At 40.6% G+C, this 26191-nt stretch overlaps 1 protein-coding gene across 10 annotated transcripts in view; it reads left to right on the forward strand.

Annotated features, from left to right (window-relative positions):
- ARID1B (AT-rich interaction domain 1B) overlaps positions 1-26191 on the forward strand; it is a 331009-nt gene that overhangs the window by 269046 nt on the left and 35772 nt on the right. For 5 of the 10 annotated variants that reach the window (XM_061378216.1, XM_061378224.1, XM_061378218.1 and 2 more), the window contains 2 exons: positions 1357-1684; positions 19304-19455. In XM_061378216.1, coding sequence (XP_061234200.1) covers positions 1357-1684; positions 19304-19455 — 480 coding nt within the window. The remainder of the gene's footprint in view (positions 1-1356; positions 1685-19303; positions 19456-26191) is intronic. The other 5 variants (XM_061378217.1, XM_061378225.1, XM_061378219.1 and 2 more) reach the window with 1 other exon arrangement.

Genomic DNA, 26191 nt, shown 5'->3' on the forward strand with positions numbered 1-26191 from the left:
TTAATTATATGTGCATTCACATGGTGGATGAATATATTTATTTTAAATACAAACAGGAGTTGCATGCCACCAGCTCCACTGCCTGGTAGCTGAGGCTTGAGGAGAGACGTGGCTGATCTCCATGTTCAGAGAAAGAGTCCAAGGGCTGCTGCCTTTGAACAACCGTGGGAATATCTGAGAGTAGTCAGGAAACTCTGCTCTGTGGCATCCCACAGGGAGGGAACAGGCTGTGTTTCCACTAATCTGCATGAGATGGAAATAAAGACAAGTCAAAACTGATGACTGAAGTAGTGTAATGTGATCCATTTCCTAAAATACTTTCTATCATATCTTTACTGGGTTTTTTTTCCTTCTTCTTTCTCATGCTGCTTGGGTTGGTTTCTAACACTAAGTAGCGTACACTCCCTTCTTGACCTTTCAAAGATAGGGAGATCGGCACTTAAATGAGTTAAGCTGCTGCAAGTGGAGCAGTTCGCTCCAGTGACAACATAGATTGGGGTCAGCCACATTTTCATGCCATCCCTCATAAGGCAGCTGTTCATATTAGCATCTTTGTAATACTGCTGATTACTCCGGGAATACTAGTTTTCCCAGAGGAGGTGTGCTGTAAGCTACCACCCCTTCTGCTGGCATAGTCAAACCTTGAATTTACCAGGAAGGTAGGGTAGGGCAGGAAGGAGTAGAAATGTTTCTTGGGGCCTGGCGTCCATCCTCACTGGTCCATGCCAAAGCACCTCTGACACAAATGGGCAGAGCGGTTAGGAGCAAGAAGCCAGTGAGAATAGCCTGTTGCTGAAATTGCAGGAAGATGAAGAATGAGAACATAAAATTACAAAAACAAGATGCTCCCTTGGGCTTATGTAATGGGTTTCTTACATGCCATGTATCTCTTTACTGCATAAGGCGGTTTTGTACTCTGCTAACCCTGTTAACTCTGTTGTTAACCCTCTGGAGGCTGTGCTTTTCTGTCTTTCATCCCATGATACGTAATAGGTAGAAAATGTTTAAGAGTACATGAAAATCAGGTTCATATGGTCATTCAGGTTGTTAGGGTGCTCAGGAATTGTTCTTGGCTGACCTTGTATTCAAATTAGGGTCAGAGAGAAGATCAGAACAGGTTGCTCCTGACATTATCCAACTGGGTCTTGAAAATCACTAAGGAGGGAGTCTGCACAAGCTCTTTGGGCAGCTTGTTCCACTGTCTGTCCTCATGATGAAAAAGTTGTTCTGCCTTTTGAGGCCAGCGGGGTTCACTTTAGTTCACATGTATAAGTTCTGCAGCTGCTTGCTTCCTCAATAGATACATTTACTCAAAAGTATGATGTTTTTCTCTGTGTTTTTTACCATTTTGTGCAGGAAACTACTCCAGACCACCAACATACAGCGGCGTGCCCAACACAAGTTACAGTGGCCCAGGACCCGGCATGGGTATAAATGCCAACAGTCAGATGCATGGACAGGGGCCAAGCCAGCCTTGTGGTACCATGCCCCTGGGACGGATGCCATCAGCTGGGATGCAAAGCAGACCATTTCCTGGAAACATGAGCAGTATGACCCCCAATTCTCCTGGCATGTCTCAGCAGGGGGGCCCAGGGATGGGCCCACCCATGCCAACTGTGAACCGTAAGGCACAGGAGGCAGCTGCTGCAGTGATGCAGGCTGCTGCAAACTCCGCTCAGAGCAGGTATGCATCCACGTGAAAGGAGCTTAAATGAGTAGGACTGTTTTTTCTTGACATTTCTGAAGTAATGGCCCTATAGAGGTGTCAGCATATGCATTTATACATGTTGTATCAGTGTCCTTATCTCTGGGAGGAGATAAGGTGTGGGAAGAATACTTTTTCTTCAGTGTAAGGGGAAAACATGCTATCATGTGTTTGAATTATCCTCTCAAAAAGCAACTGTGACAGTGGAGATGATAACCACTTCCAGTTTTGTTCTTGGCACTGTAGGCTTCAGGAAAAGGCACAGGTTTGCAGTGAATTAGGAGTTGAAAACAACCCATCTGCAACTTAAAATTGATTACCTGGATATATATTTTCTGTCTCCAGTAGGGAGAGGGCAAACGTATCCCTGGCTACTTGCCAAGTGCTTGACAGAGAGTAGGGAAGCTGATGAAGCTGCCCATCAGATCTTGCATTTACTGCTCACATTGTGAGCAGCAGTGCTAATGGCAGTTCTCTTCTATGGGATGGCATGCAGAGCGGAAGAGGAGGGCAGGCTGAGGGGAGCAGCTGGAGTGGAAAGGCAGAGGGAGGCCTAAAAGCAATCTCTAGTTACCTGGAGTTGATAACTGCCACTTATGCATCCATAAGAGAGAACTTATACAAAGGCTCGTAGAGATTGGAGCCATCATCTTGTCTCCCCTTTGGGCACATAACTGCGTGTTGCCATTTGTTTATGGGTTTTTGGCAAAGACACTTTGCTGGCCATGGTTACTCTTAAGATGCCTGAATACTTGCAATGAAATCATATTTTCTGGGAATTTTTCAGATGAAGTATTTTCCACTTTTCTTTGGACTTAAATAACTCCTGATGTGTTTGTTATCTTTATCTGTTACAAGAACTTCCATTACATTTGAAAATTACATGAAGCTGCTTGCACTATTCTGGTGAGCATGTTTGTGTGTATATATTAGGCATCTTCCATTTATTGAAGCATATGCATACACAGATGCACGTATGTGCATACAGGTATTTATCATTCAAGACAAGTGTTTGCAGATGCTAGAGTTGCTCTAATTCCAAGATACAATGTAAAACTAGAAATAGGAAGGTAATGCGTCCCTGTTGCTTCTCTGTTCTGTGAGGTTGGAAGGCAGGTGGCTTCTGGTGATAAGCAGTAGCAAACTTCTAAAACAGTAACAGTAAATCTAGTGTACTGCATGTTCTTGTTCAGTAAAATAGAACCCTCCTTCCTTAAAATAGATGGTACTCCAGCAGATACCTGTGAAACAGCATTCTCTTACTTGTGTTGGTTGTTTAAACAGACCTGTCTAGTAAGATTTACAAAAGTCGGCTACTGTCTGGTTTAGGCTATTAACTGATGGGACAGGCACAAAGGAATCAATGGGCCATCACTGCAGCTGCAGGAATACTTTCTTTATATTCATAATAAAAGGAAAAGCTTCTGTTTACTGGTCTTGACAGCAAGAAAAGACTTTGTGTTAAGTGGAATGTATTTAGTTTTGATTCAGCTTACACCTTGGACATAGTGTGTGCCATTTGATCAAAAACTAGGTTAGATAATTACCATTTCCGTCTCACACCTTCCTCCCAAGTCGGTTTTGTAACAATGCTTTTGGTTTCTAGTTTTGCCTAGGCAAAACTGCAGCATTACAGGGCCTTTCCATCGCATACTGTCCATTCCAGTGCCCCAGCACCTGTGGAATGGCTGAGCAGTCATCAAATCTCTATTGCAAATACTGGCAAAAGGGCTATTTATAAACTGCAAATTGAGAGAAACCTGTCACACCCCTCTGATGCCAGGGGGCTGCAAGCACGCTCTTTTCCTCTTTGATCTCAAGTAAGCTGTAGGGGTGAAAGCGTAATGGTTTTTGCCTATTCCTGCAAGTCTTCCATACTTGCATAGTGAAGGAATGTACTTGACAGTGATTCGTATTTGTGATACAGAGCAAATCCAAAGAGGCTGTTCTTTTGTTCTGCTTTAGGCCACCATACATTAGGTGCCTGCTTATCCCAGCCAGTCTGGGGCTGGCAGATGCCCTGTGTTTTCTTCACAGCACCCCAGCTATGGCAGCACTCAGGCTCCCTTGATGCACCAGCCTGACCAGTATGGGTAGGTAGCAATGTAAACTAGACCTTGTTGGGTTTTTTTTGTTAATGAACATGCCATCTGGCTGCTGAAGGAATATAAAAATCATGTGAAATATACACAAGTACTTTCATCATAGAGGAGATTGAAAGTTCTTGTTTCCTTTTTACTAATGCCACTGTTAAAATAGGATGCAAATCTGCATGTCACACTGTCATACCTGCATGGCTTTTGGATTGGCTCCATTTCCTGCCTGAGTGGGAAATGAAGAAATTTGTCACTGAGAAGGAATCATCCCTTCTCCCCCTTTTACAGGAATTGTCTTTCTCCCCTCATTGTTGGTGGTGTTGTCTCACAGTGGTGCTGTACAACCCCATTGTCTGACCTTGTACTGGTATTGTCATTGCTGCCTGGGCAGTGAGCTGCAACCCCCAGAGTATGCTCCCATTCTGAGAGGTGGTGTACTGCAGGAATGATGGCAGGGTTTCTTAGTGGCATCTTCAAGAAAGTTCTGTTACACTGTAATTGAGCATGCATGTGTTTGAAAAATTCCAGTTAGTTGCTAGTGTAATTTTTAGGAGCACCAAGTATCCAGTGCAAAACATTCACCTGAAATGCAGCCACTCTTCTCTCACCACTCCTTCACACTGTGGTTTCTGTAACTGTATTGTAAAACACTGGGAGTATGTATCTACCGTGCCTCCCAGCCTGTTTCTCCCTGACAACCAAGTCCAGCTTCACCTGAGATTCAGGTTTCATGCATTTCCCAGCCATCATGTTATTTCAGTTGTTACCTGCATAGGAAAACTATAATACCCAAATTACTGCTGCCTTTATGCTTATTAACTAGTTTTAATTACCAGTTTTCTCTAGCTGCTTTTGTTTGGATTTTTTCTTTATCATTTATGTATGTGCATATGAAAAAGTACAAACAAAAAAAAATAGAATGCAAGTCTACTGGTTGTCCTGTTCAAAAAGCAGAAATTATTGAAATGGGAGAACACTCACACCATACTATTTCATCTGACTGGAAAGACATCCACTCTTTCAATGCCAAATTGCATGAATAGTGTCCAGCCTTCTTCCTTGAATGTCTTGAGTTTCTAAGATTCTGCTGTGGGGTTCAAAATCTGTTGGATATTTATTACTATAAAACACACTTCTCTGTAGACCTACAAAGAAAACGAAATGGTTGTGTCAGAGTCATGATTACCCAGCAGTATTTCTGTACAATTCGGTTGTGATCCTCTTCAAGGTCAATTTGTTGAATCAGTAACCGAGTGTCAATAAGGAACAGAAATTTATCTTCAGCTGTTAATCCACAGGATCTGTCCTTTACCAGCTCTGGAGTCTCATTTAGACATTGAAAGCTGTTTTGCCTCTGCCTTGCCAAGCCACACTAAGCAGCTGTGTAAAATGAATTTAAATGGCATACATTAGAATAAAATCACTTCCACTGGGGCAGAAAATCAATGTTCGTTAACCAGAGCTGGATGATGAGGATCTGAGTGTCAGCCAGTTATACCTAGGTATCATCCTCAGTGCAGACCACCATTCTTTTAATTAGAGAAGATAAAATCATATAAATAAAAGTGTGGCTGTGGAAGATACTAGGTTTACACCATTAGAATTAGCCTTTGCGCTCACCTTGAGGCCTACTCTATGTTAAGCTTAGATTAATTTCTACAGCTACATATCTTCGCTGTAACATAAAATCTTAAGATGTTACAGTCTTCCTTTTGCACACAGGTCCAGTGTTTCCCAGATGATATATAGCATGTGACACTAAAGAAAAGAAAGGCGTTTTTAAGACCTCTTCATTAAACCAGCACTATCTGTGGTTTCAGGGTACCCAAGATGCTTAAGCAGGTTCTGGGTAACAGTTTACAGCAGGCAATGCTAAATAATTCTAATACCTTGCATAGTAATTCTGCTTATTTTCAGGAAGGGAGTGTGAAGGAACTGCAAAACCATGTTTGCCTTTTTATATCTGTCTTGGTCTCAGCACACCTATTGACTGATAAGGACTGTATGTTGAAGACCTAATATAGCCACTGCTAGGTTCTGCTCCTGAAGGTTAGAACCCAGTGGAGGCCTCTGAGGACCAGGTGGCTCCAAAAAAGAACAAGTCTTTTGTCACACTGTAGTTCTTACAATGCAAGTGATAGGTAAGTATGTGTGTACAGACCTACAACACGGTAAGCCTGCAGTAAAAGCAAACCATTTAAATAAATGAGGTAGCATATTCCTCACTGATATGAAAGGCAGCAGGTTTAGGCAGTATCTTCTAGTACCAGCCAGTTTTGAGTTCCTCAGTTCATACATGCCCAACTTGAAATTTTTCAGGGCTATGTTTCACTCTCTGTGAGCTTTTGTTTCCTACAGTAAGTGTCCAGTATACACTTTTGAAAATTGATTATTAGGTTAACACCTGAAGTCAACAGATGTTTTTAGAGCTAGATGCTCATCATCATTTTCAGCATCTGCCGTGCTCACAGTGAGTGTCATTCTGAGCATGTTATCTTAGCAGTTGATGGTGTGACTGTAGTATATGGAAAGGTAAAAACATAGTTGTGAAATACCTGGCTTTATGTACTGTTAGCAGCGTGGCCTTCGGAAGATGTAGTTTAGTACTATGTGGCTGTAAAGTACACATCCAGCTGGATGCTAAAATGAGCCTCTTGCTGGTGTAACTACAGTTATCGATACCTGAACTAATTACTGTAAAATGATTTTCGGTGTGTCTACATGAGGAGCAATCCTAGCTTTGAAGGCAGCGTCTTTGACCTCGGTATACTGTACCTTAATATGATTCTCGGAATTGCATGTTGCAGTTTTGTAAATTAAAGCAATTTTTTTTTATAGATTGAATTAATTTAGAATTCAGTGTCATTGATTTCAGAGTGGGCAATTTAGACATAGTAGTTTATTAAACTGAAGAATTGGGATCCAGCTTAGCTATTTACAGCCTCTGGCCATTTTAAATCCTGGTCATTGGGTTTCTAAATTGAAGTGGATATTTACATTATTGTCCACTGATCCCCATGCCACCTGGGAAATGGTGTTCAATCGCTATAGTAATGTGGGTGTTGCATTGCTTTGACATACTTCTAGGCACTCTAGAGTGGGGTTCTGGTTCTGAACTGCTTAGCAGCTGGTTAGATACCACAGCTTCATTGTGGTGAGGTCAGAAGAATTTAGGTAAGTTTTCATTCAGCCCTAAAACTGATCTATACAAGCTGACTGATACTAGAGAATTTCCGTTGTACAGAGAAACAGTTACAATTTGTGTAAATACATTTGAAATGTGCATTCTAGGTATCTTCTTTTTAGTCTGTGAGTGTGTATACATGCATATGCACACTTCCGCACATCCAGGCAGACAAACCTTCCATCAGCATTTCTCCCCTGCTACATATGTATAATTCATACTCCATGTTGCTGGTGCCAGCAAAGCACTTCTTCTGTATTATTTTCTCCAACAGCAGGGTAATGTAGCACTGCTGATGGACTAGAAGGTACTGGTGAGGAAATATAGTAATGGACATGGTGCATTAAAATGTCAAAAGGAAAAAGAACGAGGCAGAAATGGGGAATAAATTTTTAAAAAAGAATAATAGTATAAATAAAACCCAGAACTCTTTTAGGTGTTTTACATCCTAGAGCCTGTCAATTTCTATGCAGTATTTTCTAATCTGGCCCTTTTGATCTTGAAACTTGGGTTTAAAATTCTAATTGTGATTTTAAAAGCTGTGGTTATGTAGCAGAAGACTTGAAGTGCTACAGTAAAACTACAGTCTTTAATCCCTGGAGAGAGTATGTATTTCCCATTGTTTTCCCTTTTCCCCTTAAGCGTGGAGGTGTTCTTCTCTGCTGGGAAGTGCAGTGGAGTGCAGGAAGGTTAAGTACTCATTCAAGTTTCTTTGCTTATTCAAACCAGGCTGCTTCCAGATGAAAGGCTGCCAACTGTGAAATCCCTGAAGTAAACTAGGCTAGGATAGGACTGGTAGCCATAATTGGAGCCAGTGCAGGGGTACGTTATCTGTTGCCTTTGAAATAAGCTCATAGCAGAACTGCTGTTCTTGACGGGTCTTTTGTTCAATATTCAGTCACAGGGAAGGAGTTGCTCCTGTTTTGAATTCAGGCCATTCACAATTCTCCAGTCTCAAGGTGTCTCCTCATTTTGTCTCCACCCTGCTCCTCCCAGCATGCCCAGACTTCGGATTTCCTTTAGGAATCCTGAGAGATCACCCTGCTTTGCCTTCTGTTTGCACTGTTTGAATATCCAGGCAGTACATTTAGTTCATGAAACTACTTTTGGCTTCCAAAATACAGAAAAAAAAACACGTATGGTTTCAGCTGGATCAAGTGGTATTGCTTCTTGACCTAAATGGCTGCATAGTGTTTCTGTGAACTCCAAATAGCTGCTGTGCTTGCTGCACCTGAGGCTGGCAGCGTTTCAGTAACAGGTGGAATATTTTCTCTCTGAGCCAAGTTTCTGTGTGATTTGAGGGGTTAAAATTTCAAGTATTAATGCTCTGTGTAACTGGAATTTCTAAGGGAGATATTAACCAGTATTGACATCCTTTTCTTCAAAAGGACCCATGCTTCTTCCTGCTTCATGAGAAATAGTTATGTCAAACTGGTTTTTTTGTTCTTTTTTTTTGAGATGGCACTTCCTTTTCCTTATGTTTTGCTTTTTGAAGGAGAACCATATATGGCTTTTCTACAGTGTATTAGGAAGGGTGAAGTACAGCTTAGATTATATGTATTTATTATAGTAAAGGGAGATCTGGCAGTCATACTTTGTGATTTTTTTTTTTTTTTTGATGGGGATGCATTTTGTAGATCAGCTCAAAATTGCTGATAAAATCATGTAAGGATTGGAAGAAAGTTTACATGCTGAGCTACCCGAAGCCATTTCTTGTAGGAGACTAAGAAAAATATACTTTTATCTGGAATTTTGTTTTACTAAAAGGTAAATCCGTCATTCTGGAGCCCTGGATGTCACCATGCTGCAGAGCTGGTGCAGGCAACCAGCGATCTGGGGAGGCATTTTTTCCTTTCTTTGTTGCTCATCAATCAAGTAGACTGCTGTGTGTTGTTCATGCCTTTAGAGATTCACCACAGACCTCGAGAGTCCTACTCCTTTCCTCCTTCAGAGACTAACCATTCTTAAGTTGTGAAAGCAGGAGCATGTTGGGAAGGAAGGGTGATTTTCGGAGTCATGAATAAGAATTTTTGTTCATCTTAGGGACACTTCTAATTCAGTTATTATTGTGTCAGGATTATTTTTGGCTTGATTTGGTTATTTAGGAGAGCTGTTGCCCTCTACAGAAGTGTTCATGATTTTGACGCCAAGCTGCAGTGTAGGACTCTGTGTAGTGTATTAACATTCCGCCTCTGAGTCAGATGTTACATAGAAATTCTGTACCTCAAAAGGTGATCTTTAGGGCATTAAGAATGCAATACTTCTTTAATTGTTACTGTATAATACTAAAGAAAAAGGGAGGACTTTAGATTGAGTATTCTTTCTTGGGTGGCAAGAAAATGGATTTTCACACTGCCTCTCTTTTTGCCTATTAGCTGGAAGATCTACTAGTTTAAATCACAACATTAGTCACAAAAAAAGGAAAAAAAACCACACCCACCCCCACAATAAGAGCAGCAAAACAATCCCAAACCCCAGGAAAATAGCCATCTATTTAATAGGACTCATGAAGAAAGCTAATTCCATGACTGCTCTATGTGATTAAAATGTCAAAAGGAAAAAGAACAAGGCAGAAATGGGGAATACATTTTTTAAGAAAGGAATAATAATATAAATAAAACCCAGAATTCTTTAGGTGTTTTACATCCTAGAGCCTGCCAATTTCTATGCAGTATTTTCCAGTCTGGCCCTTTTGATCTTGAAACTTGGGTTTAAAATTCTGATTGTTACTAGACATCTAAGTAACCTTGCAAGAATCGTATTAAATAGTAACATAACAGCAACAAGATTTTTTCAGTGGTGGCCCGCAGTCCCGCTAACACATTGTATACCTGTTGCAGTTGTCACAGTAGGTTTCAGGCATCCTCTGAGCCAAAGATGAAGAAAAGAGCCAGCTGAAACCATGCTGACCAATGCACCGCATTGCTCTTACGAAACTGTCTGGAGTGCCAGAGTGCCGAGACTGATGGTAATAATGGTAGTCATAATAGTGATAAACATATTAACAGCTTCAGGCTATTGGGCAAAGATAGGTAAGAGAATATGTGTCTGTTGGGAAATCCCTCTGAAGAACTTCCTGGCCATGCTGCTGCACATGCACAGTTGCATTCAGTGTGCTGTCAGCCAAATGACATTTTACTATGAAAAGATACACTGAAGAGCTGGCATGAAACAATCCAGATGTTGTTAGATTTTCAGTCGGTTGCCAGCACAGTGAGCTCCATGGAACTGCAGCGGTGCTCAGAAATGGTGTGGGGACGTGACTGAACATGGCAAGACCTTGGTGAAAGGCAGCAGGAGATCCCCATCCGCAGGTGGAGGAGGACAGAGCTTAGGGGTTGAGCCTCTTCCAAGGCAGTGCCCTACCTTAGGACATTGCATCAGTGAAACATGCAGTATGTCCTTATCTTCCTGTAGCTTTTTAGCACCATGCCTTGGTGACCTCCCCGCTGTTCATAAGTTGGGAACAGACTCTTCCGCACTTACAAGTGATCATTCTGGGAGAGAGTTCATAGGACCTTCCGACTTTTTAATACAGCTATTTATAAACATGCACAAAAATAGAAAGTGCATAGTGAGCGAGTCATATGAGTCATTCCCGTTTTGATATCAAGTCACACCAAGCTAAAATCACCCTTCTTGGCATTCCAGTTCAGATTGACAGCATCATGCCATACAGGGCAAATTTCTTTTTTCGCTACAAACCCAATTCATGCATTCTCCTGCTTGCCAGACAGATTACTGCAGCACTCTTTCACCTATCACGCACTCCACTTGGGCTAAGAAATGTAACTCCTCAGTGCTCAGATATTATGTCTGATAGGGGCAGTGCGCAAACAGCTGCTGTTAGAGCTGCTGTTTAAATCCACATTGTCAGGAAGGTAAGCAGAGGTCACTAAGAGTAGAGCTTCAGTGGTATTACAAGCCATTTGACTTGGCCTACTTTTCAGTAGCCCAGTGTTTTCTGTCACACAACATTATTTTGTATTTATCCAGTAGAGGTTGCACTGAGTACAAAGGGCTTAGTTTGTTCTTACACAAATAAATTCAGGTACAGAGGTCTGGTTGCACTTGTAGAAATGCTGTGCAATAAAGCCATTTCATGGAATCCTTGTGGGTTTGAAGACTGGTGACCAAATGCTGTGGTCACCATGAAAGTCAGAGAAAAAATACCTTCCATTAACACAATAGGAGCTTTATAAAAACAAAATTAAATCACCGCAACCTAAAAAATAAACAAACTAATGGTATTTCACTAAATATCCTTCTTGGTTTTCAGTCACACACCCTTGTATCATTAGGATCAAATGAAGTTAAGGATTTATTTTTCTGCAGTCTTGTGCAGTGTTCACTGTATTCAACTACTTTGTTGAATTCTTCATTATTATTCTTGGATCTCTTCCTCAGTTTTTTGTTATCTGTAAAATGGGATAGGGAGATTTATTCTGATCTCAGCATGCATTCTGCAGTACGAAATGCTGTGTAGTTGTGTTGTTATTAGCATCAATGCTCATGAATACTCATGTGCCTCTTACATTGCTCTTCCAGTGTGTGATGTAGTGTGACGCTCCTACATTTTATTGGGCTTTAAATGACAACCAAGTAGGTAGCCCATCAGGGAGATGTTTTCACTGGAATTATGGTTAGTGTGGTTTACAATAGCATGTAAACAGTAAGTTTTTGTGGCTGCTTTTCTGAGGGGCTAAGCATTGAATCAGCCTGGTGGGAACAACTTATTTTTAAGTTTCTTTTCCCTCCTTGGTTGTTTCTTAGTGAAATCTAAGTGATGGTGATGATGCTAAAGACACAAGTATCTGCATAATCAGAAGAAAAAGAAAATATTTAGAAAGGCTGTTTGTTATTCTTCCAAAAAGTATCTTGCACAGAAATTTTTAGATCAGCCAAATAACGAAAGCAGGCAGTGTGATCAGTCAAATTGCAGTAGATTACAAGGTGATGTGCACTGTCACATAATTGTGATGCTAGGAATTTACTCCCCATTAGTAGCATTGCCATTTAGGCCTGAATGTTGGGAAGAGCAGTTTGGTGTTGGGTCTGTGTGCCTGATGTGAGCAAACACGAACACTCACCCCAGTACAAGTCTGGATGCTTTTTCATTTATGTTTCCTAGTGTTTTGTCAGTGTCGGTTAATTTCAGAGGTTTGGCCTCCCCTTTTCGTGCATGCACACACACACAAGTAAAACATTTTATTTTTCCTTCTAAGCTGAAAAATTGAAAAACTCTCATGGCAGACCTGGCACCTGTCACACCACCAGCTTTTGTGGTTGCTTTTTAAAACTCTGTTATCGTGAGTTGCGAGCTTCCCCACTGAACAGAGGAAATGTAAATCCAGGCTAGTACACTTACAGTAGCAGGTGACAAGAGGGGGATTCTTTTCTTTCAGATATAGTGATGTTAAACTTGTTTTATTTACATGGGAACTGCCCTTAATGCCATTTTATATCTGCTTAAGCGAATATTCAGGTTTCATGTGTCTTGGCCTTTGCTAACAGCGCTGACATACAAGTGAACTTCCAGTTAGAGCAGAGTAAGCAATGCTGGGGTTTATTTTCCCTTTCCCCCTTCTCTTTCCTCCAGTTCTCCCATATCCCCTGACAACAGAAATGTTTTCACTTCTCCAAGGAAGCCCATAATGTAGTGAGAAGAAAAATCTATAACAAAAGAGCATATGTATCTGCCTGCACATGTTTATGTGTAAATTCTCCAGGGAGAAAGCATTCACAGGTCTCACTCCTGAATTACTCTCATTATAATAACCCATTTGGTGTCAAAGTATGACAGATTATAAGCGCTTAAGGCTAGTCCCAGCTCAAGACAGATTTAAATAAAGTACTTCTGGTTATTGTGCAGGTCAGTGTGTTTAAATAACAACCCCCCAAATCATACTTTGACATTTAAAAGAGAGAGGAAATACTGTCATGCTGCAGACCTGGCACAGATAAGCGCAGGGCAATTTGGTCAGTACACTGTGATTTGTGAGTGCAGCCTAGCACAGTCATTTTCACAGTTTGTAATCAAGGAGCCACCTTAGCAGTGTGTCAGCATTAAAAAAAAATAAAATGTTCCTTTTAAAATGTTTACACAAATTACTCCCCTGAGGTGCTGCAGTGCACTCGCTGCAAAACTGATGTAGGTTAAAGATCTGGAGCAGAAATGGCAAACTTCCATGAGCTTGGAAGCTCATGGCTTTTCTTCTCCAGCCAATTGCTCAGGTGGCCAGGCCACACTAACAGGGTAGTTTTTCAGCTCCAGTGCCAAGGGTAACTGGGAGAAATCCCTGCGTTACATGAGTGCTGTGGCAAGTGTCAGGAAGCATAATGCAGACGTGCCTAAATAATAATTGGTGCAAGCTTGCGGTCACCAAGATGAGTGAGGTGTGACTCGATGGCAGCTCTTCCCTCCCTGGGCTGAATGACCCATCCTGGCTCCCGTCATTGCAGCACTCCTCTTTCAGCATCACCCTGCTGTGCCATGCTGCTGGACTGGGGCTCGCCCAGCTCCTGGCCAGGGTGGCTTCCTTGGAGCCTGTCAGTGCCTCACAGCACCCTGCTTTTGAGGCTTCCCTGTGATCCTCTCCCTTCTTTCAGCAGACCTGGCTGAAAAGCTCCATGTTCCCACTGGAAGGACATTCCTTGTGTTCACCTTGAAGGTAGCATCTCTCTTTATGTTCCTCCCTGCTCCTCCAGCCCCTAAAAGCCTTTGGCATTTTGTGAGAATGCTCCCAGCACTTGTTCATTCTTCATTTCCATCTACTCTCCCCTCCATTTCCATCTTTTCTGCCCCAAACTGTCTTCACCTCCAGCCTTTCTAGACCCTCCACCTCTGAACCCTTCTATTCCCTATGTGTTTCCGTGCTCAACTTGCCTCTGTGTTCAGGTTGCCACAGGTTTCATTGCAGAAGCTGGATCATTTTTTTGTGACTGTATGAATGGCTTTGCTCCAGTGTTACAGATTTAGATCAAAAGGCGAGCACAGTGTCAGATGCATGCCACAAAATCCACAGAAAGTTACGGACTGTGATCACTCTGCACGCAGTAGAAACCTGAGCTTTGACATGTTTCCATAGGAAAAGTTGTGTTTTCATTCCTTGTCCTGCTGAGAAGCATAATCCACTTTTATCATTGTCCATAGCTAAAAAACACACCTACATCTGAATTTAATTTTGTAGTTAGCTCAGATTTGTTCAAATCTGAGGAAAATGACAGTAAAAACCTTCATCAGATGGCAGTGCTGACGAGGTACAAAATCACGTAACAGCAAGCGTTAAACACAAGGGCTGCAGAGTGTAGCAGTTGGAGACAACACACTAACCTCCTGGTCATTTCAGGTCCAGCTAAAGGGAAACATCTCAGTGTAAAAGATGCTTTCTTTGCAGCTGAGATCACCCATATTGCCTATCTTCTTTCTTACAATTTCTTTATTCTGCTTTTCAACAATGACCAGATCTCATGTCATCTCTTTAAATACGTGGACTTCTGCATTAGCTCAGAAGACACAATTAGATCTGATGCTACTTGTTTTGCAGAGAAAAGAGATTAAGCACAGATTAAGCTTTGGGTAGATTGCAAATGAAGGAAAACAAAAGAGCAGAACAGGACCTTCTTAAAGGGAATGATTTGAATTTGTCTACTTGTATTTTGGATCCAATAGTACACCAGACTATCAACAGCACAGTGAAGGTGACTGTTTAGGATCATAGAGTCATTCAGGATGGAAGAAACCTCGAGGGGTCTCTGGTCAAACCTCCTTCTCAACAAGCTCAGCTGAGAGCTTAGGTCTTTATCCAGTTGGGTCTTGAAAACCTGCAAAGACAGAGATTGCACAACTCCTCTGGTGCCTGACTGTTTTCACTGGGAAAAGAGCTTCCTTACCTCAGTCTGAACTGGTCAGGTTTTAACTCTTGCCCGCTGTGTCTCATCCTCCCACCATGCCCCACTGTGAAGACCCTAGTTTCATCCTCTTGCTGACCTTCTTGTTGGTGTTGAGAACTGCTGTTAGGTTCCTCCTGAAAGCTGTCTCTACCCCAGGCTGAACTAGCCCCTTGTCCTTCAGCCCCTCCAGGGTGAGTGCTCAAACCCTGACCATCTAAGGGGTCCTCTGCTAAGCTCACTCCCATATATCGTCATCATCTTTCCTTTACAGATCCTTGGGGGATCCAAAGTGGACACGATACTCTAGATGGAGTCTAATGAGTGCAGAGTAAAGAGGAGATGATTGTTCCCTCTGTCTCCTGCCTCTGCTCCTGTTCACACATCCCAAGATGTTGTTGGCCCTCTTTGCTGCCAGGGCACTCTACTGGCTCCCTGTCTCCCAAGATGCCCGGGGGCTTTTCAGCAAAGCTGTTCCCCTAGTCAGGCCCATGTCGGCAGTGCTGCAGCGGGCTCGTCCTTCCCAGGTGCAGGACCTTGCACTTGTCCCTGTTGACTTTCATAAGGTTCCTGTCAGCACATTCCTCCAGCCTGTCTAGGTTCCCCTGGGTGGCAGCCCTTTCCTCGAGCGTTACAACTGGCTCTGGCATTATGCAAGTGCTGTGAGTTACTAAATTGTCAGCAGGGTAAATAAACCACAGAAAGCAAGCAGATTCCCCCTCCCCTTCCCATTTTTAATCTCTTCCATTTGGTGTATACTTGGACATCTACTTGTAGCAGCAGAGCAGAAAAAAAGAATGTGTAGGCTTAAGTACAGTGTTTAAATTGATAGCATAATCCTAAATTTGTACTGGCACAGCTGATTTTTCTTCTAAATGGGGAAAAATATGTGATCTGGGATCACAGTATTGGAGGAGTTAAGAGCTGGAAAACAGCTGACAGGTTATCTAGTTCATACGTAATGCAGGGTTTCTCCAACCAGTACATTTTGTAATGTGTTGACATTGTGCAGAAGTGTCAGGTACTGGGTTTTCCTTCATTGCCTTGGAGGGTAACTGCATCTCATCTCGAAGACATTTTTTCCTTATATTCAACACAGGTGTTTCTTTTCTTAATTTCTTCCTCTTATTCCTAATTATTGCTTGTGTCATCCCAGCCATTGGTGTTTATGTGGTAAATACTGTAAAACTGAATGCTTAACTGGGTTTGTTCTCCTATAGAATTCATAGTGGTCAGTTGAATATTTGCCATTAGATATCACTACGTGTACAGCAGACTTTAAAAGACTTGGGTTTTATATATTCCTCCCAGAAAAAATGAAGGTGGGAATTGGGAGATGTAGGAGTCTGGTAGTATGCTTTGAGGTAACTGCTTCTTAAATAGTATGTTGGGTATGCCTTTACTAAAAGCAGCACAGAAGGAAACATAAGATTTTTGACTTAACTCCAACAACCAACAGATGATGCTGTGACCTTAAGCATATATAAATATGTTTAGCAGCTGCTGTGTAACATATTTATATGTGTTTAGTGACCTGGAGGTTAATCAAAATGAGTTTGGTGATCTCAGCTCAGTTCTTAATGGACTCCACTTCATATTACAGCACTGATGCAGCACAATTTGTCACAGTCAGCAGTCTTTACTCAAAGGAGGCCCACTGTGGAGTGAGAATTAAGGACTGAAGTAATACCTGATTATTTCTCCCTAAAGAAACTTTCCATTCCAAGCCACCATAGAGCAGAATAATATATGGAGGAGCTCTGTACTGTGCACTGCACCCAATCTCAGGGTAGAATGTTCACTCTTATGGGATATGGCCTTTCAGTATTAGTGCTTTAGCTCACGTGTGCTGAGTTCAGTGCTGTGACAAGGGATCAGGAAAGGACTGAGTTCTGCCAGGGATGGTGCTGAGTCTTTTCACTTGCTGGGCCCTTTCCAGAGATGCAGAGCTGTGTCCGTTCCAAGAGCAGCATTACGTGAGTGGATGAAAGGGAAAGATACTGACTTGCCAGATGAAATTTCAGAATTAGGTTCTGCCATTCAGGCCTTTCTGAGTACCGAAGCAATCTTTTTTAGACTTCAGTTGTTTTCTTGCTGTCCTGACCAAAGCTAGTATGTTTCTTTTATTTAATTTCTACTCTTCATCTAAACTGGAAGTAGTTTCCTACTTTTTGATTTAAAGCTGTTGTACAGCAGTATGCTTTCATGATCTACAATTGAGATTGATGTCCATGGTGGGTAACATGAAATAGGTTGTACCTCAATTTGAGACAGTGAACAGCCCCACAGTTTAGAAGATATATAGGCTACAGGAAGTAATGGTATTGAAATATTAGTAGGTAAGGACCAATTTCAACTTACTTCAAGTTGCATATCTCTTGTGTATTTTTAAAGCAAAAGAAGGGCATTGGAGAGTTAGATACCTGTAGAGACTTCTGTCTTTTCCAGAATCTCAGCCTTACTCCATTAAGGAACCTCTCAAGATCCATTACTTCTTTTTTAAAGTGTAGAAATGCACTAGTGTGTTCTCTTCATCTTCACTAGTAACTTTACCCAGTAACAGAAAGAATCTCGCTTTTCCAGCGTAGAAATAAGTTTTCATTTAGCTGCATTTGTTGAAATATAGCCATTTTCAGCTAAAAAGAGGTGGGTGGGGATGTTTAAGATACAGTATTTACATAAGAAAAGCTAGATTGTGTGACTGAAATATTTTAAAGTTGTTGCAAAATGTTCCTGCTACTTTTGTTTCCCTTTGTAATTTCCCCTTGGAGCATTGCTCCACTGTGCATTTTAAATCTTTTCCCTCCACTACTCCTTGCACGCTTCATCGGGGAAATGACATTGTATGGCAGTTGTCTCCTTCATATCAAAAGAAAGGCTTTGCCTCTTTGCAAGAATGAAGAAAAGTTTGTCTTCAGAGAGCAAAGAACAAAACTGACTTGGAAAAAGATGCTTTATTTAGATAACGCATTCTCTTTTCCTTTGAAGAAATTCACAGTGCACCAAGAAAAATTAGGCCAAGCAGTGCTTTAATGGTCTTCCTCCTGTACCTCCTAAAAAAGAAATCTATTTCTACCATTGTGTTAAGAATCTTCCGTGAGTTTGGAGAAGACAAGAGGCCATTGAAGTTGTTCAGGGTTGTTGGTTTGGGGGTTGTTTGCTTTGTTTGAATACTGTATAATAGTGAAAAGCAGAATTGATACCAAAACACCCATCTTGCTGCCAGGACTTGCAGCTTTCCCTGACTATAGGATAAAACTAAATGCTTTGGTTTTTGTGAGGAGAAAAAAGCTGACAGGTACTAAAACTGTGCAAAGGGGTGGTTTCTTTCTTTCTTGTCTCCCTTATTTGGAAAACAACCATAAATTTACAAGGGGTACATTGAAGAAACAGCTCTTAGTTTTGTGTTTTCCTACAGGTTATGAATATACAGGTAAGTATATTTTTGCCTGTGTTTTTTGTATGATTTTATTCGTATATCCATACAGACATACCATAATATGTGCAGTCTTCAGCTAGACCAAGAAAAGGTATATGTATATAAGGTACATATAAAACTGTATTGTGGATTAAAAGAATAAAAGGTTATTTTTGAAGTTGGATCGTGCATTACATTGGGTTATTCTGCTTACTTGGATTATCTTCTTCCTTGTGCATCAGTTTATCTGTAGAATTTGATAAACCAAGTACAAAACATAGTTAGATACTTTTTACAACTTGAGAGTAGGTAAGGTTTAGCCTTCAAAAATATTTGGTCTGAAGATGTGGAGAATTTGGCTTCATTTAGGGCGGTTTTTCAGGCGAACTTTAAGTCTCAGTCATGAAAGCATTGTACAGTTTTCAAAACCAAAGTAGTTCTGCTGTGCTGAGGTTTCTTGTTGCAACAGAGTGTAGTATGTGTGTGGTTTTCTGTAAGATCAGACATAGATGTCATGGACAAAAGATGAGCATTGTATTCAATGCGATAACGTCAGATAGACAAATCTGAAACAGTCTACGGTACCCATTATTCTTCTGGTCATTTCACTGTTTCTTAAGCTGTGTCGGGTAGGGAATTCTATCACATAGTCAAAATGGCAATTCACTGGAATATTTTTTATGCCAGTGCTAGGTTCTGATTTTGACTCCTGATCACATTGCTGTTTACTGATAAGATAAATAATATGAATTGTATTCTTCTGCTGATTGGTTGTGACATAAAATGACACTGTAGGCATCTCTTGAAATTTGTGTTCAGTCAAATTCTGTCTCAGATACACAGTAACTAATTCAAGACTAATTCAGAGCTCCCCATGTTGATAAAATGAATTGTGTGCCTTGTTCTTAGCTATTGGCAAACAACAGGAGATGTACTCTGTGACAAACCACAGCATCTTCAGCAGTGAGGTACCTAATGAGAGATGGTCTGTGTGCTCTTTCTTCTTGCAGGCAAGGCAATTTTCCTGCCATGAATCAGAGTGGTATTATGGGATCCAGCTCCCCCTACACTCAGCCAATGAACAACAGCTCTGGCTTGATGAACCCACAGGCTCCACCCTACAGCATGGCACCTAACATGGTGAACAGTTCAACAGGTAATGGTGGGTAACATTTCAGCAGTGGCTTTCCTCCACAAATCTGCTTACCAGTATCAGCCCTGGGTTGGTGTCAGAGGGATGGCCTTCTTCATTCGGTTCACCCCAGCTGGGTAGTGTGGAGTGATTTGAAACTGGGCTAAAGTATTAGCATTTTTTGTACAGTAACTCATACGTTTTTCATTAAGTCCTTTTGTGCAGCATGTAGATGAGTACAATATTTTGAACAGTTCCAGCAACACTTGGACCCAGTTTGACATAGGTGTTGACTAGCAAGTATATTTGTGTGTATGTGTCTGCAAGAGAGGGAAGGATAAAAAAGCCTCATCTTTTAAGAGGCTGCTGTAGCTTTTCAGTGTCTTACTTGCCAAGATTGCAGTTTCAGATATTTAAAGTGGTACTGGTTTAAAAAAAGAGATGTGCACCTGCTCTGACTTGAAGATGCTCTAAGCTGAACACTTAAAATAATTACTCTGTTCTGAAAACATAGGCCATATTTACTGTTTCTAAAATTCATATAACCATATATAGGGTTCTTCATTTACTTATTTAAATATCAGTATATGAAATTTAATCATAGCTGCCTTTTGGGGAAAAAAAAAACCCAACAAAACACAAACCACAAAATATTCAGTGTAGGTGCTGAATTTATCCTTTATGTCGTAAATTGTGAATTTAGCATTGTTTGCAGCTTTGTGTGTGACTGAAGACAGGTGAATGCATTCTGTGCAAATGCACTACATGGTCCGTTTTCAGCTTGAACTCCTAACAGTTATCCTCCATCAAGATAATACTTCAGTAAAGATCAATCCTTTGATGGGGGTGGGTTTGGATGGAGTTTTAATGACCTTGAAGTGGATCCTTTCAAATACTTATTCCAGTCATGGAGTTTCTGTGCATGCTTTACTGATTACATTAGCCCTTTTTGAAACGTTGGAGGTTTTGAAGTTTTTCTGAAAGCTCATAGGTTGTGCCAGGGTGATTTGACATTGTTCCTTAGTTGGTTTCATTTCTACTTTTATTTCTGTAGAGATACGTTACTATTTAAATCGGATCTTGACAAGAGCCTGTTTTCGGTATCATCCTCTCTGCCCTGCATAGCCCATTTCATGCCTTCATCTCTTGCCTCCCTACCTGACTTTCCTCCCTGTCACTTTTACATGTCACTGCTTTCTGCACAGAAAATGGCCACTGTGAGAATCTCATGTGTAGTACGTCTAGAAGTTTTCTTTCGTCTATATAGGAGTTTGTGAGCCACCTAACAGTGTCATAGTTTTCAACAGTATTGTGTTACGGTTTTGGTAAGCAGAAGAAACAGGAAGAAAGCTGTTAATCAGTAAGATTAAAAAAAAAAATTAAAGAAAATCAAAACAACAACAAAAAAAGGGGCTTTTTCCAGTGCTGGCTTGGAAGCTATTGGTTAATCCAGACAGCACACTTCACCGTCTGGATGAAGAGGGAAAAGCTGTTCAAAAGACCATTAGATAATAGCTTGCTTTTCCCCCACTAGAGCTGTCCCAGGTAATATTGTGTTTTGTTTGTGTACTTACATGTTTTGTCTGGCTTGCTGAAATAAAATTACTTCTGAGCATTGAAACTGTGCTATAAATTCTGTTTTGCTATTAGCAGAAGTAATTTTTCCCTCTTTTTCTTTGGCCCCCAGAGCTGCAAAAATAACCAACAGCAAGCAGATGGCAGAGTGCCCTGCCTAAGAAGATTTATGTATTCCTAAGGAATAACCAGTTTAAAAGAAGATTCACAGAGGTTTTTTGTTCAGATAATTCAGCCATTCGTTATTTCATACAGTGGAAATCTGTTCAATGCAAGGCCATTTATCCTAGCAGTCTTTTGTATGGGGTAGTCATACTCTTTTTATTGTGTTATGCATTCTGAAATATTGGATTTTTAATAATTTAAACATTTATCAGGGTTTTTTTTTCTGCCAGTGCATTTGTGAGGTTTTCTTTTGTTCCAGTTTTATTAATTCAAAGATTACCCAATGGAAAGTAAGTATGAGATGAACTGGAGGAGTTCAGTACACCTCTTTTCGTCTGTGTGTGAGCAGACATGCATCTAGATTGCTTTATGCAGCCAGCGTCCACGAGCACGCGCATGGGACAGCAGGGCAAAAGAGAAGATTAGGTGTGAGTATACTGCAGGGGGCACATGCAGTGGGATTGCTGTACTTCCCTCTATCCTGACACATCCTTCTGCTTAGGTAAAAGAAATGAAAGGCTGAGCTTAAGGCAAGTGTAAATACAGTACTTCAATATGGTGGTGCCTTTTGTTGGGGAAGCTCTTCAGGATCAACTCCAGCCCTGCATTTGATAAGGTGCATTTGATGAGGTGGAGAACTTGTGAGTGATACCTACTTACAGGCTTTGTGTAATAGCATTTTCTGTGACACAGAGACCAGTTCTGCTATCTGGTTCTTGATCCTTCCCACACACTCAATGTAAAGTCACCAATAAACCAGGGTTCAGTCGATGTTTAGGGCCAAAACCAAATGCAACTGAGTGGCTGCTGGTAGAGTGAAGCTTGGACATTAGTTAACTTGCTTTCATACCCTGAACATGAGCAACTGTGATTACAGTTAGAGGCCAGTAAAAACCTAAGGTAAGCAATTGGTAGAAGTTGGCTTCTTGATTGTCTGGGTTTTGGAGGGTGCAGTTGTGTTGCCCACTTTGAGGGAGGAACGTAGGTTTTGGTTATATCCATTTTCATCAAATGCACTTTTAGGTTTTACTCTAAAATAGAGGATTTCTGATGCTGATGGGATTGTTTTCATATGGTTGTGGAGCTTCAGTACAGCTAACACTGGTTTTGCCACACATTTTAGTAGTATTTATATCTCCTTGTTACCTGTTGATTATTACTTTTTTTTTTTTAATTAATGTCACAATTGAAAGGAAAATCATGTTGCAGTTGTGCGTCCTGGAACTACTTCAAAAGTGACTGTGGATCAAATAACACATCACCAGCATCTGCTGACGTAGAGCAGTTTAGGAACACAGAAATCATAAGATCAAAGAAGACAGATCCTTCTGATAGAGTATCCTATCCATAACAATAACAAAAGCTTCAAGAAAAAGTGTCAGGGTTCCTTCACAATTATGGAACAAGCTGCCATTCAGAAAAATTTTATGTACTGCCCTTTTGTTATGGAAGTTCACATTTCCCATGTGTATTTTATATTTTTCCTCCTATTTTTAAAATTCAGGCTTTAAAAATACATAGAATGAAAGGAAGCTTACAAAACTTACAAAAATAAAATCTCTCTTTCATGCTGTAGGCCTTGTTAGCTCTAGTGAAAATTATCTTTAAAAAGAAGTAACATGGAGTTCAGATCTCTCAGATCTCCATGTTGTGCTTACACAGAAACTGGCACTCGTTCTCTGCTACCTCTGGAGATGAACAAAACAATAAAAAAAGCATTAATCTCCTTACTGCCACAAGGATCCTGTCCTAATTTCACTGTCATTTCTGTTCTACTGAAACCTTCCATTTTCTGGGTAGTATTATTCCCAACAAATTTTTAACATCAGAGTACTTTACATAAAACATGAAGTTCTAGGGAAAGTCATTTGAACTAAAGAAGTTATTAAAAGGATGCTCTTAAAACAACATTAAAAATAGAGGCAACAGTTTTTCACATATATATTTGACTTTGTATTTATTTGGATGAATCTCTGATAGAAAAGCAATCATTTATGAATGTGAAGCTTTTTTATTTTTTTTAATTTTTTTTTTTTAGAAATCTCAGTTGTTTTGCTCTGCTTGGCTACATTTTTCTGAAAAATGAAAGCCTCATTTTTTTTACTGTTTTCTGGCTCTAACATTTAGGAGCTGTTATATACTGCATATTTAAATAAACTTTCTGGAGGATGCCAGCAGTTGGTAGCAGTTGAGGTACCCCATCACCTATACTCCAAGCAAGTGATGACCATGATCCACTGGTCATTGTGTGACTACAAATCAAGCCAGCTCCTGGCATAGATGCCCTCGTCCCAAACCACGTGCACTTGTCATCCCTCAAACGAGCCTTAGTAGGCAGAAAGGAGGTGCAGTGCTGAGGTCCCTGGTGGCCTACTCATCCCTTCCAGAGAAGTTGCCCAAGCACCCTGGCCTGTGCTTTTCCCCAGAGGTGGACAGTCATTCATGGCAGGACATGAGGCAATGCTGTTGTCACTGTTCCATTTTTCCTGTAGTCATAAAAACAGTAGGGATCCTCTTTCCAACTCCACATGAACCAAAAGCTTGCTGCTTTTTCTTTTCCTTCCTCTCTTCCTGGAAGAGAGGAAGGAATATCTTACAAAGGTTGTAGTAATTCTGTTTTGCAGAGTGTGATTTGTTGCTGCACTAGCAATGAAGAGAAAAACAATGTTTGTGTATTGCTACTCCTACAGTATTTCACCCTCTTCTGGGACTGATAGAGCAGCCTTTAGCAAGAAGAAATACTTTGCTGCAGTTTTATTCATGTCAATATCTGCTTTTGAGTACATTAAATTCAGTGTGGAATAGTTAATTCAGGACCTTGACCCATACTTGCCTTTTTGAAATCATTCTAGCTCTTAAATTCTTATAATAAGCCAGGGGCTACTACTTGAATCCTGTTCACGGTACGCTACAACACCTTTTGAGTCAAGATTTCCCTGTCATCCTCCTCTCTAAAATGTTTTATCCTTTGGTCTGCACTTCACACAGAGAATTATTAGTAGCTGTGTAAAGAGACCGTGTCTTATTTTAGCAGTTTCATGACAATAACAGTATTTCACTGCTCAAAAAGGGTCAAAACAATGTTCTTGCTGTACTGCTTTGCTAAAAGAAGTGAAGGAATGTCTGTTTGCAAACTGCTGCAGAGTGCATTTGCAAGAAGTTATGAAACAGCATTTCAACAGTAGGTGTGGAAACCTCCTAGGGAAACCTATATGGAAAGTAGACAACCTTGCAATTTGCCAGTAAAATCCTTGCACTTCTCTTGTAGGTAGGCAGAAAGGATGTAGATGAAGTAAACGTTTTAGAGCAAAAAGTGAAATGGATTTTGGGAAGCTTTATTTTTTTTTCCTAATTGTCTCCAATTATACACTTGCATGTGCCAACAAGAAATAGTCAAAAGCCAAAATGAATTGGTATTTTTTAATTTCTAAACATGATTAATGCAGTCAGAATATGTGTGGTGATTTTCAAACTAGAGTTACTTGCCCTTTATATGAAGTGTTAACTTAAACCTCTCTGAAAAGGAGCTTTTATAAAGGCATTCTGATGGAAACGGGACTGCCAGGAGTGGGCACAATTACTGTATTCTTTGTAATAGAAAGACCGTGTGCCAACCTAGATAACAGTGAGATAGCAAAGGATTTCACCATGCAGAATTCTGGTGAAGAAGTGTGATTGTTAACTTTGCTTCGTTTGACCTCTCTAAAATTGCTTTAGAGGGGAAGGGTCATCTTTGGTTGCTTTGAAACTAAAAATCAGACTTTTTTTTTAGCGCTTTCACAGCACGAAATGTGTTAACTGTTAAAATGGATTTTGTATAACAGTTCTGCATCCCAGTTTGAAACCAGACAGTGGCATGCATTTGACCGTTTTGCACATATATTTTAGAAAAAACTCTGAAAGAAAAATAACTTGGTGGCTTTCTTAACGGTGGAATTCGTATCTAAAATGTGTTAGGCTGCATTCCTTCACCTCATAATGGTCACAAGCTGCCCCAACTCCTCAAACAGAGTATAAGGGCAAAATGCATACAAATCAAATGCTGGCTTCCCAGTGTCATATTACTTGTCTGTTTTGTTGGGGTTTCACACACATACATAAAAATAACAGCATTTTTAGCTGATCCTAATAGATTTTTCTCTGCAGCTGCATCACTTCAAAAAGGCTTTTTGTTCCAATTCTTGAATCTTAAGTATTTCAAGTTTGTTGGGTTGGGTTTTTTTTCAATCTCAATTATGATTTATGTGTTGTGATGACTTTAAGGGCTTGATTGGGCTACAAATGTGCTTTGAAAAAAAACAAGATGTGCCCATGAAAAACACGGGCATTTCAAAGCTGAATATTGAGCATACAGTTGTAAACTCACATGGCACATGGTTGGGTAGGTTTTTTTGGCAGATCCGTAGTCTCAACCTGCAGTGATGCTAAAGATACTAGCAAATTAGCACTGCAGAGCTTGCCAGTGTATTCGCCAGAGTCCTGCTCATGCTCTCACTGCTGTAATTAAAACTAATTATTTTCTAAAACATAGTAATACATGAATATGTGCAGTAATCATTTTGTAGTGGGCAATCTGTGAAGTGTTTTTAAAGCTTCTTTATCCCCTCCTGTCTTTGGCTTGCTATGCAGCGTGCCTGCTGCCTAGTGCAAGCCAGCATTGTCATTTTGCAGAGGGGCGCATAAGTCTGGTAATGACCAGATTTATTTATTTGCTTCAACAGTGATGCTTTGCTGATTCTTAAAATGTGTAAGTTTGGAATGTTGGGTTGTTTTTTTTTTCCTTTCTATTGCCTTGTAGGTTATTCTATTCTATGTTTTTCTTACCTTTGAAAGAAGGGCATGAGGGGGAGAAAAAAGGGAGAGAAAGGAAGCATAATCCAGTCTTTCGCAAATGCTGTGCACGTGGTTTTCTGCAGGGAAAGAATCGCCTTGTGTCTTGCTGTTGTTGTTCTCTGGTTATTTGCATTGATTCAGTGTCATGGCACCTCCTAGCATCTGGTCTGTGCAGTATTTTGTGCCTATTTGT

Source organism: Neopsephotus bourkii, unplaced genomic scaffold (assembly GCF_033783945.1).
Source record: "Neopsephotus bourkii isolate Nb327-2 ecotype Australia unplaced genomic scaffold, CSIRO-AGI_Nbou_v1 NB_1765, whole genome shotgun sequence".
Classification (NCBI taxonomy): Eukaryota; Metazoa; Chordata; class Aves; order Psittaciformes; family Psittacidae; genus Neopsephotus; species Neopsephotus bourkii.